The sequence below is a fragment of the Rhinopithecus roxellana genome, chromosome 9 (genome assembly GCF_007565055.1).
Source record: "Rhinopithecus roxellana isolate Shanxi Qingling chromosome 9, ASM756505v1, whole genome shotgun sequence".
Lineage (NCBI taxonomy): Eukaryota > Metazoa > Chordata > Mammalia > Primates > Cercopithecidae > Rhinopithecus > Rhinopithecus roxellana.
Genome location: NC_044557.1, coordinates 66,195,796 through 66,211,190, shown reverse-complemented (window position 1 = coordinate 66,211,190; position 15,395 = coordinate 66,195,796). Strand labels below are relative to the sequence as shown.

The 15,395-nt window shown below is 35.8% G+C and overlaps 1 protein-coding gene across 1 annotated transcript in view; it reads left to right on the top strand.

Moving 5' to 3' along the window:
• Positions 1 to 12,773, top strand: part of RRM2B (ribonucleotide reductase regulatory TP53 inducible subunit M2B) — a 37,040-nt gene extending 24,267 nt beyond the window's left edge. The window contains 3 exon segments of the mRNA XM_010354534.2: positions 2,959 to 3,063; positions 4,260 to 4,373; positions 9,050 to 12,773. Of these exon segments, the coding sequence (XP_010352836.1) occupies positions 2,959 to 3,063; positions 4,260 to 4,373; positions 9,050 to 9,202 (372 nt within the window). The 3' untranslated portion in view covers positions 9,203 to 12,773.
• The last annotated feature ends 2,622 nt before the right edge of the window (positions 12,774 to 15,395 follow it).

Sequence of the window (15,395 nt, the reverse complement as noted above, 5' to 3'; positions counted from 1 at the left end):
GAATCATTTATTTGACTTTTATAATTAGAAATTTAGATTATTTCCAGGTTTTTTGTTTTACTATGGTGTAAAATGAATACCTTTACATATATATGAGCTTTGTCCTCCCTTTATATTATTTTCCTAAGCTTGATCACAAAAAGTAGAATTACTAAGTTATAAAGCCATGCATACATACATACTTGCAGATTTTTTTTTCCAGTAATTTTATAACAATTTTCAGCCCCACCTAGCAATGTATAAACATTTTCTACCATACTCTCACCAGAATTTAGATTAACTTGCTAAATGTTTGGCAAATTTGATAGGGGTAATTGGTATTTCATTATTGGTTTTATTTGCATTGTTTATTACTTAAATTGAACGCTTTTTTCATAATTATATTAGTCATTTGTATTTTTTCTGTAGTTGCCTACTTTTATCTTTTGCTTTTGTTTCCAGTTCAATATTAACATTTTTCTTATTTAACTCTATTTTAAGGTTATTTCTTCAGTAGTCTATTATCCTTAAAGGAAGAGGTCATGCTTGCTTGTTCATTGGTGTATTCCCAATGTACAGTGACTGATTGGGTCCTTTCAACAAGTATACGTTTATAGCATTTGTTATATTTATAGCACAAATATAATATAAAATATAAATTTGCTTATATTTATTTCATATATTTTCCCAATTTTTCCTTTGCTTTTTAATTTTTGTTCTTTTAACATACAAAACCTTAAATTTTATGTAATCCTCTTCCAGAGATAAATTAATTACACATATTTTCTTCTTGGTTTTTTAACCTTTAACTCTCTAATACAATTGGAATTTGTTTGAGTCTAAGTAGGATTTAGCATAAATATAATACAGTAAAGAATATGTTAGAGTTTAACTTAATTTTATTTCAAACACTCTTGGGAAGTTTTTTCAGTTTGCCTTGTTAAGTAATCCATCCTTTCTTCATTGACTTGCGCTGTCTTCTTTATTATCTATTAAGGTTTTATTAGACTAAAATCAGTTTCATGGCTATTTTTTCTTCCTTATTGACCTATCAAATTTTATTCTATAACAAACTATTTTAATTATTATAGTTTCATATATTTCAATAATTTGTAGGATAAATATCGAGACTTTTCTTTTGAAAGTGTTCTTACAAGATTCTGTCCATTTATTCTATTCTTTTTTTTTTTTTTTTTTTTTTGTGAGACAGGGTCTCTCTTTGTCACCCAGGCTGAGTGCAAGTGGCATGATCCTGGCTCACTGTAGCTTTGACCTCCTGAGCTCAAGCAGTCCTCCCACCTCAGCCTCCTAAGTAGCTGAAACTACATGCATGTACCACTACATTCAGTTAATTAAAAAAAAAATTTTTGTAGACACAGGGTCTTACTGTGTTGCCCAGGCTGATCTGGAACTCCTGGGCTCAAGTGATTTGCCCACCTTGGCGCCTCCCAAAGTACTGGGATTACAGGCATGAGCCCCTGTGCCCGGGCTTCCAGATTAACTTTCGAATTAAAAACAATCCCATTTAGGCACTTGACCTCTGTGCCCGCTTGGGACTTGACCTCTGTGTACTTTCCTTTCTTTTCTGCTCTAAAGCCTTTTAAAATAAATTACAGGCACACACACACACACACACACCAATTCCATTGAGATTTTGATTGGTATTGCTCTGTGTAATAAGTTACCTCTCAGTTTTCATCAACACTTTAACATCTTTCAGCCTCGATGGTAATTTCTTCTTTCTTCCTTTTTTTTTGAAATAGGGTCTTACTGTCACCCAGGCTGGAGTACAGTGGCGTGACCTCAGCTCACTGCAGCCTTGACCTCCCAGGTTCAAGGGATCTTTCTGCCTCAGCCTCCTGAGTAGCTGAGACTATAGGCATGACCACCATGCCCGACTAATTTTTGTATTTTTTGTAGAGATGGGGTTTTGCCAGGTTGCCCAGGCTGGCAAGGAATCTGCCCACCTCGGCCTCCCAAAGTGCTGTATTACAGACATGAGCCACCATGCCCGACCTGGGAATTCCATCTTTCTATATCCGACCTCTCTCTTTTTTCATTTTGAATTTTTGAAATTTTTCTTTTTGTTTTTTTGATATTTGGCTCTATACTATCCATTCTGTGTTTTGGAGTCCTGATTATTGTAGGTTGACTCTCCTTGGCCTATTCTCCAATTACTTAAGATTCTATACTATTTATTGCATTTGTATAGCCATACTCGGGTATTTCACAAGTTTATTTTTATTTTTGGTTGAGTTATCTGTAAGATCATCTCTGCTTTATATCACTTCAGGTGATATTCATCATAGTTCCGTTTCCATTTTCTTATTTATTTGCTTATTGGTATTTTTTATTTCTATCTATCTATCTATCTATTTATTTATTTATTTATTTTTTTTGTAGAGACTGGGTTTTGCCATGTTGCCCAGGTTGGTCTTGAACTCCTGGACTCAAGCAATCTGCCCACCTTGACCTCCCAAAGTGCTGAGATTACAGGCATGAGCCACCAAGTCCCATGTCAGTTTCCATTTTCATTGGAATTTATTTTTATCTTGAGCCTTTCTTATTTAATTACAAATGTTGTATTTTTGAAATCTGTTATTTAAATACTAATTAGTTTTCAATCATTCCTTAATTATTTTTGAAATTTAAAAATTAGTGAATTTTCATTTCAGGCTTTCTTGCTTTATTTTCCTTTCCAAAATGCTTTTATTTGCAGATTATTTGTTCATAAATTAGTTTTTCTATAATGTTGATGAACTAGGATTTGCTGACATTGAACGTTTTTGTTATAGGTTATTGTATTGGCATTTAATGAGATTTGAAGGAAAGAAGTTCCTAGTCCTATTAACCCCTCTTCCATTTTCCAGAAGTTCTGTGTTATATTCCTAGAACCACTTTATATGATGCTTGACCCATCACTGTGTGCAAATAGCTGATGAACAGTTATTTGACAGTGACATTTTTCTTCTCTTTTAGGGACTTCACTGTGACTTTGCTTGCCTGATGTTCCAATACTTAGTAAATAAGCCTTCAGAAGAAAGGGTCAGGGAGATCATTGTTGATGCTGTCCAAATTGAGCAGGTAAACCAGGAAGTTTGTGTAATTAGCACATACATCTCTCTTTCTCTGATGTTTGTTCCACTATTATATTGACTCGTATGAAATTTCATAAGTCAATAAAAATTTGGTAGGTCATTTTGTAGGTCAATAAAAATACCAGCAATTTTATTATGGTCGGTCTGACAATGCCAGTACATGATATATTACAATTATTATGTCAGTTTACAATTTGCTTTATTCAGTCAGTCTTTGTTATGTATTAAGGTTTTATGTATACTAAAACCTGTTTCAGGGCTGTTTTTCTGTTTTTCTGATCTCTGTCAAATTTTATGCTTAATCAGCTAATTATAGTAGCTTTGTATTTTTATATTTTTAGTGACTGGAGAACAGTGATGATTTTTTATTTGTTTTGTATTTTTAATAATGTAGCGAGGTACCTAGCTGGAAGCATACACAAATTTTTATAGAAAGAATAAGTAAATTAATGAAAAGTAACAATTAAATTAGAGTATGCAAAGATTTCTTACTAGAAGGAGCTAGATGTTCTACTTAGGATGTGTTTTTATCATTCTAAAATTACTTTTTTTTTTTGTAACACTGCATAGTTTAACAGGCATAGTTTGTATATTGGAAGAGGAAAAACGCATAACGGGCACTTTGGTATCTTTAGTCATTTTGAGAACTAAATCCAAGTGGTTAATATGTTTTTATTTTTCCTCTTAACACTTTACCACTACATAGTCTTTCAGTATGATTAGAGCTCATTTTATCTCCCAACCCCCAAATCTGTTTCTTCTTTTTTCTCATTTTCTTTGTTAATTGAGTTTTTCTCTTTCCCAGCTCCCTTCCATAGTCGTGTTCTTTATGATGATCATCTTTGAATCTTTTTCCAGATATTTTAGAACAAAGTATCTTTTTTTTTTCTATTGAGAAAGCATACAAATCCAAGTCGTGTATCTGCTACTTTAAGAAATCCAGTAATTTGGTAGTTCATTTCCATTTATTTTGGCTCTTTGAAAACGTGAAAAAATGTGAATAGTAATACCCCAAACATTTTTAAACATATGGACATCATTTGCTACATTGAAAGAATTTATCCTAATATATTTCCTTGGACAAAATCAGTCTTAGAAATAAAACAAAAGTCCTCTTTCTATTTGGAACATACATATTTATAGTTTTGTTTATACTTTATTCTGTTTTTGTTTTCATCCCAGGAGTTTTTAACAGAAGCCTTGCCAGTTGGCCTCATTGGAATGAATTGCATTTTGATGAAACAGTACATTGAGTTTGTAGCTGACAGATTACTTGTGGAACTTGGATTCTCAAAGGTGATGTGTTTAAAAATGTGTTACTACTAGTTAAAAATATTATAGGAAAGCAAGGACCCTAAAATATATTTTACTGAAAGCATTTGTAACATACTGCTCTGTTTTTCAAAAGTCCATGACAGAGACTTGTTTCATATGAACACGGTTTTACAAAATCCTTTGAAATTTAAAATTAATAACTGAAGTAGGAGGCTGGTAAAATATTAGAACTAATAAGCTCAATAAATTATTTTGCAATAATGGCAGCTATATATTTAATAGGATTATTTTCAAGGGGTTAGGTTTAATATGCATACGTATATTCACGCTTATAAATCTCCATGTGTCTATGTTGTAGTTTGGGAGTTAATACTTTTAAATACGGAATAGTTATTAGGAAGATATTAACTGTCATAATGTAACTCTTTGAACAGAGTTATCCAAGTTATTTTTGTCATTTATCAGAGATAATGTACCTGAATTTCATCACGTGTGATTTTCCCATTACTTAAGACATGGAGCCTGCAGCCACACTATCTGGGTTTGAATCTTTGTTCCACCACTTTCTAGCTGTGTGACCTTTGGCAAGTTGCTTAACTATCTCAATTTCCTCATCTATAAAACAGAGATAGTAATAATATTTACTACAAAGGATTGTTGATGAGTTGATACACTTAAAGCACTTAAAATAATATTAGACACATAAACTCACACTAGATGGTCACTTTGTACTTAAGTGAAACACAGAAATTCACTATGTGTACTATACCATGGTAATTAGAAATTACAGATTTTGATTTCTTGTCATGAAAATGTAAGTTTAAATTGTCTTTAATGAGAATCCTTATGAAATCTATGATGCTGTGGTAATCATTACCTATTTTGCTAATGTTGTATTAGCAGATATAGCAGAATTATATTCTGATAACCACCCAGGTACTTAAAGAGTCAAGTGTGGCCGGGCGCGGTGGCTCAAGCCTGTAATCCCAGCACTTTGGGAGGCCGAGATGGGCGGATCACGAGGTCAGGAGATCAAGACCATCCTGGCTAACACAGTGAAACCCCGTCTCTACTAAAAAAATACAAAAATCTAGCCGGGTGAGGTGGCAGGCACCTGTAGTCCCAGCTATTGGGGAGGCTGAGGCAGGAGAATGGCGTGAACCTGGGAGGCGGAGCTTGCAGTGAACTGAGATTGTGCCACTGCACTCCAGCCTGGGCAACAGAGTGAGACTCCGTCTCAAAAACAAAACAAAACAAAAAAACTTATAAACTATGTGTATTAAAAGAAATTGTGTTTGCTCATAACTTTTACCAATGTTTTTGTTATTAGAAAATGAATTTGCTTATTTAAGCCTTATAGTGAATTCTCTATTCTTTAACCCATTACCATATCCTCACATCCACATGTTCATGTTCTGCTGCTTATTAGAAAACTGCTGACCCTTGGGTCTGATTTTCCTTTTGGGAACTTGCTAACTGTAGGTATGTAAAACATGCCACCTCCTGCAGAAGAAGATCTAAACACAATGTAAAACTTTGTTTTTCCACAGGCTTCAAAATATCTGAATAAATTCTAAAATGCAGAAATTATAGAGGCCTTAGATTTTTAATGCAATAAAAGTAGAAATTGATTTAATAATTGCCAAAAGCTTCATCTACTTAGAGATTAAAAAATACATCCTTTAGGTCAGGTGCAGTGGCTCACACCTGTAATCCCAGAACTTTGGGAGGCTGAGGTGGAAGAATAACTTGAGTCTAGGAGTTTGAGACCAACCCAGGCAACATGGCGAAATCCTATTTCTACAAAAAATTAGCCAGGCATGGTAGCATGCCTGTAGTCCTAGTTACTCGGGAGGCTGAGCTAGGAGGATCACTTGAACCCGGAAGGCAGAGGTTGCAGTGAGCTGAGATTGTGCCACGGGACTCTAGCCTGAGCAACAGAGTGAGACCCTTTCTCTGTCTCTCTCTCTCTCTCTCTCTCTCTCTCTCTGCATATACGTATATCTCCTTTAAAATGAGATTTAAAATGAAAATAAAAATTAATTGAAAATATAAAGTAAATGACAATATGATTACTATATATCAAAACTTGTAGGAGCTGGGCATTGTGGCTGACTCCTCTAATCCTAGCACTTCGGAGGCCAAGGCGGGAAGATTGCTTGACCCAGGAGTTCCACACTAGTTTCAGCAATATAGCAAGACCCTATCTCTACAAATAAAAATAATAAGCCTGGGCGCAGGGGCTCACGCCTGTAATCCCAACACTTTGGGAGGCCGAGGCGAGTGGATCGCCTGGGGTCAGGAGTTAAAGACCAGCCTGGCCAACATGTTGAAACCCTGTCTCTACTAAAAATACAACAATTAGCTGGGCATGGTGGTGGGTGACTATAATCCTAGCTACTCAGGAGGCTGAGGTGAGAGAATTGCTTGAACCCAGGAGGCAGGTTGCAGTAAGCCAAGATTGTGCCATTGCCCTCCAACCTGGGCAAAGAGACCGAAACTCTGTCTCAAAAAAAAAAACAAAAAAAAAAACAAAAAAACCACCAAAAACAAGCCATTTAATTTAATTTGGTCTTGGTTACTTTGTCCGTGCTGTGAATGACTTAGATCTAATTTTTTGAAAAGTCTTCAGTTCTAAAATCCAGTGAGTCTGTGACTATTGGTTCAGTGCCCTTTCACTGTATCTTGCTGTGTATCACAGCTCCAATATTCCCTCACTTTTTACATACAATTTCTGATGGAGGAATTTCATAGAATTTCACTCAGCCACACACAGCATATGAAGTTTTGGAAAAAAGATATATAGATATTTAAAGCTTTATTTAAAGATATAAATCACATAGCTTGCAATTCACCCATTTAAAATGTACAATTCAATAGTTTTTAGCGTAGTCACAGAGTTGTGCAACCATCATAACAACCTATTTTAGAACATTTTTATCACCCCAAAAAGAAACTCTATCCCTATTAGCAGTCAGTCACTCCCCTTTCCTCCCCTTACCCACCTTGTCTTAGGCAACCACTACATCTAATTTTTGTGTCTGTAGATTTGCCTCTTCTGTATATTCTCTTTCATACAAATGGAATCATAATAGTATGTGGTCTTTTGTGGTTCTCTTCTTTCCTTAGTATAACGTTTTCATGGTACCTTCATGTTGTAGCATATATCAGTGCTTTATTCCTTTATATGACCAAATAATATTCCACTGTATGGATATACCAAATTTTATTTATCCATTCGATGGGCATTTAGGTTGTTTCCTCTTTTGAGCTATTGTGAATAATGCTACTATGAACGTTCATGTACAGATTTTTGTGTGGACGTGTTTTCATATCTCTTAAGTATACACCTAGGAGTAAAACTGCTGGGTCATATGGTAACTCCATGTTTAATCATTAGTAGAACTCCAGACTGTTTTCTAAAGCAGCTGCACAATTATATATTCCCACCCTGTATGAGGGTTCCAATTCTTCCACGTCTTCACCAACACTTATTACCTGTCTTTTAAAAAAGTATAGCCATCCGAGTAGGTATGAAGTGATATCTCATTGTGATCTTGATTTGCATGTCTCTAATGGATAGTGATGTTGAACATCTTTTCATTTTGTATTCTTCTTTAAAGAAGTATCAGTTTGTCTATTTGGACACTATGCCCATATTTAAAATTGGGTTACTTGAATATATGTTTATCTGTGGTGTTCATATTTTTTGCTGGGATACTCCTAAATTGAGAAATCCTCTTCTGTTACCCTTGTGAATCACTGAAATATCCCACAGTTTCCATCAAGCTGTATCTCCAAGTCTGCTTCTTGAATTCCTTTTTTTTTTTTTTTGAGATGGAGTCTTGCTCTGTCAGCCAGACTGTAGTGCAATGGTGTGATCTCGGCTCACTGCAACCTCTGCCTCTCAGGTTCAAGCAGTTCTCCTGCCTCAGCCTCCTGAGTAGCTTAGATTACAGGAACCTGCCACCATGCCCAGCTAATTTTTGTATTTTTAGTAGAGACAGGTTTCATCATGTCAGTCAGGCTGGTCTCGAACTCCTGACTTCAGGTGATGCCACCCACCTTGGCCTCCCAAAGTGCTGGGATTACAGGTTTGAGCCACCATGCCCGGGCTTGCTTCTTGAATTCTGAAGCAGTAAAAAAGCTTCTTGTTAGCATAGTCCCCCTTTTTATTTGGAGACATCTAGTGACTATGGATAACATTTATTGTGTCTTCCCTGATCATGGTCCCTTAATGACAATTTGTTGATTATCTGTTCTTTTATTAACTAAGAAACATATTTAGAACCACAGTAGATTGTTGCTAATTTAACATTTTATAGTATCATGTATGTGTGACTAATAGTAATACCTATGAAAAATGCTCACGGTGTATTGGATATCTCAAGCTGTGAGAACATTTTCAATTGGGCAGTATTAAATATTTCAATTCCTGAAATAGTTGTGTTTTTTTTCTATTTATGAGAATACCAGAGATGCTAGTAGAGTTTCTTGAGGAGGTTAGTGGTCGATCTTGGGTCATCTTACGACTTGTCAGCCTTGAGTGCCTCCAGGGTCTTAGGGGAATGATGGGATCTTGTAACTGACTAGACAAGTTTCCAGAAACCTGACCTCTGTTTTGGTCATCTTTGCTCTTTTTGTGGGATGTAATTTGATCTTTTCAGAATGTCTAATGATATTTCTTTCCTTTTTAGATTTTTCAGGCAGAAAATCCTTTTGATTTTATGGAAAACATTTCTTTAGAAGGAAAAACAAATTTCTTTGAGAAACGAGTTTCGGAGTATCAGCGTTTTGCAGTTATGGCAGAAACCACAGATAACGTCTTCACCTTGGATGCAGATTTTTAAAAAACCTCTTGTTTTAAAACTCTATAAACTTGTCATTGGTAAATAGTAGTCTATTTTCCTCTGCTTTAAAAAAAATTTTAAAGTATATCCTTTAAAGGACTGGGGATTTGCTCAAAAGGAAATCCAAAACTTATTCCACACAGTTTGCATTTATGTAATTTTCCTGTTTAACAGCAAGAGTGTGACCTAAACGCTTTTGTCACTGAAATAAAAGATAGCATTATGTGGTTAAGAGCATGGGGTGAGGGGTCAGACATGAGTTTAAGGTTCTGCCCTTACTCCAGTGTGTGACCCTTGGCAAGTCAGTTAATCTTGGTAAACCTCAGTGTACTTGTCTTTAAAATGGGAGTAATAGTAGGTCCTAAATTCATAGAGTGGATATGAGGATTAGGATGCAAAAATAAATGCTTAACCAACACTACTACTGTTAGCACCACTACTAATTATCATGTCGTTGATAATATTAATTGCAGTGATGGTGTAATAAAATACTTTCTTTTCCTTAAAGTAATTGTGATTCTAGGTCCTAGGATCTAGAATTAGATCTTTGTATTTTTAATGCTTAGGGGAAGAATGTAAGTATCTCCTTAAAAAGAACTTAATTCTCATTAACGCGAGAATAAGTTCTTTGAATTCCTCAGTATGTAGTAAAGAAAATTTAATTCTTAGTTGCTTTGGGAAGCCTACTTACGGAGTGGAAACCAGGAGGTTTTCGTGGTAGTTGACCTTGTAAGAAAAATGATTCTTCTTCAGAAAATAAAAATATAACTATTGCCAGATTTAGCCCTGGAATGTTTAGAATCAGGCTAGAATAGCATTTTCCAAATAATATTCTAAGAGCTATTAGCCCCTCTAGATATTTTGTAGGGGAAAAATGGGATTCTGTGGTCAGATGAGTTTGGGAAATGCTGAACACTTCATTGTTTAGCAAGTACAGTCAGTACATCAAAGACTGAGCAGTTCAGTGTGGTACATAAATTTATCTCGCCCTGCATATTCCCAACATACTTAACACAGATGTTTTTTACCTGTTAACATCTCACCCAGCTAGTGTTCCTCAGAACAAAGATTGGAAAAAGCTGGCCCAGAACCGTTTATACGTAGATGAAGGGCTTATGGACTGAGAAAGGGAGAACATGGTAGGGATTATTGAATCATTTCAAATTTATGCCAGGCTGAATAATGTACCAGCAATTGACTTTGGCTGTGTTTCTTTATGGTTTTATAACTCTTGAGCTGTTGTTAAGAGATAGTTCTTTTAATGTGACTATGCTACATGATAGCCAATAATGAGGGCAAAGGAGGTTTCTCTAGAAGAGACTGATGAAAGGCTGGGAACTAAGGTTTTTGAGAAGTCTACCCCTATTTATTTTTAGTAAGTATCAAGAGGTAGCCTGAGCCTAGTTACTGAATTTTTAATACATTATTATTTTGTGTCCTGTATACCCCTTCAAGCAGTTGTTTCCCACTCCCAACAAACTGTACTTTATACAGTTCTGAATGCTAAAACTTAGAATGCATAATTTTGGCTCCATTCTTTCCATAACAATCTAATCAAAACTGGGAGTTCTCAAGTGAATGCAAAAGGAGCAGGCCATGACTTTATTTGTTAGAGAGACTGTCAGAAACTTGAGATCTTTTGGCCTATGATAATACCATTAATTTTTGCATTGCTTCACAGTTTGCTAGGTGTTTTTACATCATCTCATTTGATCTCAAAACAGCTTGACAGAGCAACTGTAATTGAAATATTACAGATGGAAAGAATGAGGCTCAGAGAAGTTAAATGACTTGGCCAAGATCTGCTCATCATCACTGTCTATACAGTATTTTTTTTTTAGAGGTTGTAATGTCTCATATTTAGTCCTTTGCCATCTATGTTGATTTGCTTTTGTCTGTTTCCTCATTTAATTGAATATACTTTAAATATATACATTAATTAAAGTATCAAAATATAGAGAAACATTTGAACTATATTCAGGTAATATGTTTAAAGATATTTATATGTTGCCATACAAAAACTTAACATTTAAAACTGATAATATCTGTAATGACATCAGAATGAAAGAAAAAAAGTTGTACAGTGTATATTCCTTTGTTTTGAATCTAAATCTTTTTCGTAGGTAATGACTGATGCCTTAATGTGAAGCTTATTTATAATAGCAATAAACCTAACTGGATTTGGATGAGGAAGTCTTAATACTGACATAGTGGATTTTTAATGCACTGGTTTGTTATTTGGTATTCTCTTTTTCCAGGCCTCCAGGTTGCACATTTATTTATTATGTTCAATACTTTGGTTCTTAGTTCTTAAAGAATCAAGAAGTTGTGTAATCTTTTAAAAATATCTTGCAGGTAAAGAAAAAAAGTAAGAGTGTGTTTACAACTGTTTTCTCTTTTTTACAGCACATGTATTTAAATCATTGCTATAATAAAGTTAAGTTCATTATTTAGGAATATAAAAACTTGTAGTTCTATGATAGATTGCATTTATTAAAAATGTTTCATTGTAGCACATAGCAATATGGCCAGGAAGGACTTGAGAAGACAGTTTGATCCATTGCTTTTAGACAGGACCAGGTTTTGCTGTCCAATTATATACAGTAATAGTTTTTCTTACAATGTAAGCTGACCCCAGTTTTGTCTTGATATTAATATATGAAATTTTTATAATTGTCTCATTTAGAAACATCCGTATTTTTCTGCTTTTTCTATTGCCATTTTTTTGTGCATGAATTGATTATTGAGAAAATGTAGCAGTTTGCATATTTAAAAATTAATCATTTTGCATTTTACATTTAAATATGCTAATATCACTGTCATATAATTCCCAGATTTCATTTGTAGATATTGAGCTAAGGGCTAATGTCAGGAGCTGATTTTTAATGCTAAAGCTGCAGATGGGCTAAATAAAAACCAAATTAGTCCTACAATCAGGTATTACGTTTTTAAACCAAGTTGAGTGAATTGATAGTGGACTTGGGAAATATTCCCCATCAGAATCTGGATGAGTGGCACAGAATTGAAATCTCTTTGTTTCCCACTATTTCCCTTTAAGTGCTCTGCTCCTTTGTAAACGGTTAAAGATTTGAAAGAGAATCTGATATTCCCGAGGCATTAGGAAGAAAGGATTTAATCCCTTCAATTTGGGGCTTAATCCTGTTAAAGAAAATGTAAGTGAAAATGGAAGGCTGGAGAAAATGATTGCTTTTTGTACAGTTAAATAAGGTCACAATATTCTTACGTACTTTGTTTTACAACTGTTGTTTTCATTTTTTTCAAATGTCTGGTCATTTACCAAAGTATTTACTATTTACTGTGTACATAGAAAGTTTTATTATGTGTGGTCTATCTAAATTTTTTTTTTTTTTTTTTTTTTTTTTGCTGAAATACATTATCGTCAGTCAAGCCAACCCTGCATGTACAGAATTTGTTTCTTTTCCAAATAAATTAGTTTTCTTATTTTTTTGGTTCAGTATGTTGAAATAAACTGTCGTACCTTCATCATTTTGTCCATTTCCTTTTTGAGGAAGTGCAAGGGCTACCCTAATAAAGGAATGTATATATTTACTATTTGTGTCTGCAGATAAATACATACTTGTTTGTTCAACTGTCACCCCGACCACAGTTTTTACATTAAATGAGACCCCCAGTTCTCTCACCTTTCTCCCAATCCATAAGCCTCTCTTCATGTCTCTTTGTTTCCAGCTGAGATTCCACAAACATCATATTACTAGTAGTAGCACTCATACCAGTACCCTCAACTCTGTCCCTTATCTGCTTTTTACCATACACGGAAAAATTTAGAAAAACTCCCACGTCTGTTTTGAATGAAACAACTTAGTTTTTCCAGTACTTGCACCCCAGCAGCCAAATGCTGCTAGAAGAAAAGTCATACAACGAGGCAGTTAGATTCTCTACGAATTCATGATTACCCTATCTCAGCACTATCTGGAAATTCGACTACAATTTCCTGGTAAACTTGACCTCCGTTGTGCACAATTGCTTTTTCACACCTCCTCTCTCTACCTCTACCCCCGTTTCCCAAAGAGGTGACCATATCTTTGTGGAGTTTGCACACATAGAGATATTCTCAGAGTTCATAAAAAAATTTGACAATATAAGAGCCCCAAATCTAGAACTTGAGAAGTTAGCAGTAGATATAAATTCGTATGTGTGTTTTCTGCTGTGGAAGTCATTACAATCAGGGAGTGATTGAAAATATCTGGGACTAACAGCCATTTAATTTTGGGGACTGCTGCTCTCATTCCCACCATGCGGTTCTCCCAGGGCTGCCAATCCGCTAGTAGGCACTGCTTCTGTCTGGGCACAGGCTTAAGCATGTGATCCAGACTGGGCCAGGTCCTTACCTAGGGTTTTCCTAGTTGAAACTGAAGAAAGAGAACTACTTTTATTCTAAAGACAAGCTAGAGAGAGTCCTAGTTCTAAACTCTCTGAGGCCCAGCTGTATTCTTTGCATAGTTTCATTTTCAAGGTAATAAATGCTACTTTTGGCCTAAGATAGGTCAAATTATGTTTCTTGATTTTCAACCGAAAGGATTCTAGACAGAACTTCTAAAACAGAAGTTGATCTCTGGAAGAAAAAAAAAAAGTAAGTGGAAATAATCATGGTATTTATGTGAGTATCAGGGTCAGCAAGAAACAGATGGCAATTCAAGTTAGGGTAATTCAAAAGAAGTTTGGCAAAAGGACAATTTAGAAAGTTGTGGACAGGAAAGCATAGGAAATAGTGTAGTGCATGGGGCTACCAATTAATTACGGGGCTGTTACCACCCCTGCATTCAAGGAGTTAAACTTCAGGGAGCAGTTAAACCAGAGGGAGAGAATTATGGATAAGATGTGATCTTTATTTAGAGGAGACAGCAAGCCTAAGGCAACTTTGCTGAGAAGGAGCCAGAAAATAAATACTCTCACCTTGTTCCTCTTGCCTTCTATCTCCTTCAATGGCTCCCCATTAGCCAAAACCAACTAGGCGCAAGAGGGCAAGGGAGCTTGTTGCCATCCTTACAGATCAGCCTCCAGGCGTAGGGTGGAAAATGGATCCAGAGGACATATAGAAGACATGTCACAAAGAGTTGGAAATTATTGGTACTTTCCTCAAAGAATTACAAGAAAGAGATGAGCTCAGGAAAGAATTAGTAAGTTTGTAAGAAAAAACAAAAGGAAATCAAGAGACTCAAAAAATTAAGTACCCTGCAGGGCTGAAAAAGCAGGCTGATTGTAAACCCCCAAAATAAGGTTGGAATTGAGAAAATTTCTTTTTTCTTTTTCTTTTTTTTTTGAGGCAGAGTCTCGCTCTGTCGCCAGGCTGGAATGCAGTGGCGCGATCTCAGCTCACTGCAACCTCCACCTCCTGGATTCAAGCAGTTCTCCTGCCTCAGCCTCCTGAGTAGCTGGACTACAGGCATGCACCACCACGCCCAGCGAATTTGTATTTTTAGTAGAGATGGGGTTTCACCATGTTAGTCAGAATGGTCTCTACCTCTTGACCTCGTGATCTGCCAGACTCAGCCTCCTAAAGTGCTGAGATTACAGGCGTGAGCCACTGTGCCCGACTGAGAAAAATTCTTGAGATAAGAATTCATTAAGACAATCTTGGCAAAGGTAAGAAGAGGGGTGTGAGAAGGTAATGTAAGCCTCCTGAGAAGGTGAGAAAGTGCAGGTGGAGGGCTTGACCTCATACACTTCCCCTATTGTAGCAGGAGGGAAGCCAGGGAAGGTGAATGGATGATGATGGGGTATGTCTGTAGTTTAGTGAAGAGACATTGTAAACTTGTTTTTGTTGACTTAATTTCTCTGTGAAAGAGATGATAAGGTCACCTCCTTGGGAAGTGGGGGTAGGGGCAGCAAGGGAAGGTGTGAAGAAACAATTGTGGAGGATGGAGATCATAGTAGATTCAGTTTACCTTAGTGTATGTTTTTTCTCTAGCAGCAGCTAGGGTACAAATATGTAAAAACTGGATTGTTGCATTCAAAACGGAATTTTCCTGGATTTTTCTATGTATGGTAAAATGTATGTATGTATGGTAAAATGTAGATGAGGTAAAATGTAGATGAGGGATATTAATAGGAATGCCACTACTAGTAATATGATGGACTCTGGAATCTTAGCTGGCTAGAGAGACGTGAAGAGAACAGGCTCATGGATTGGGAGAAAGTAGATGAGTGAGAG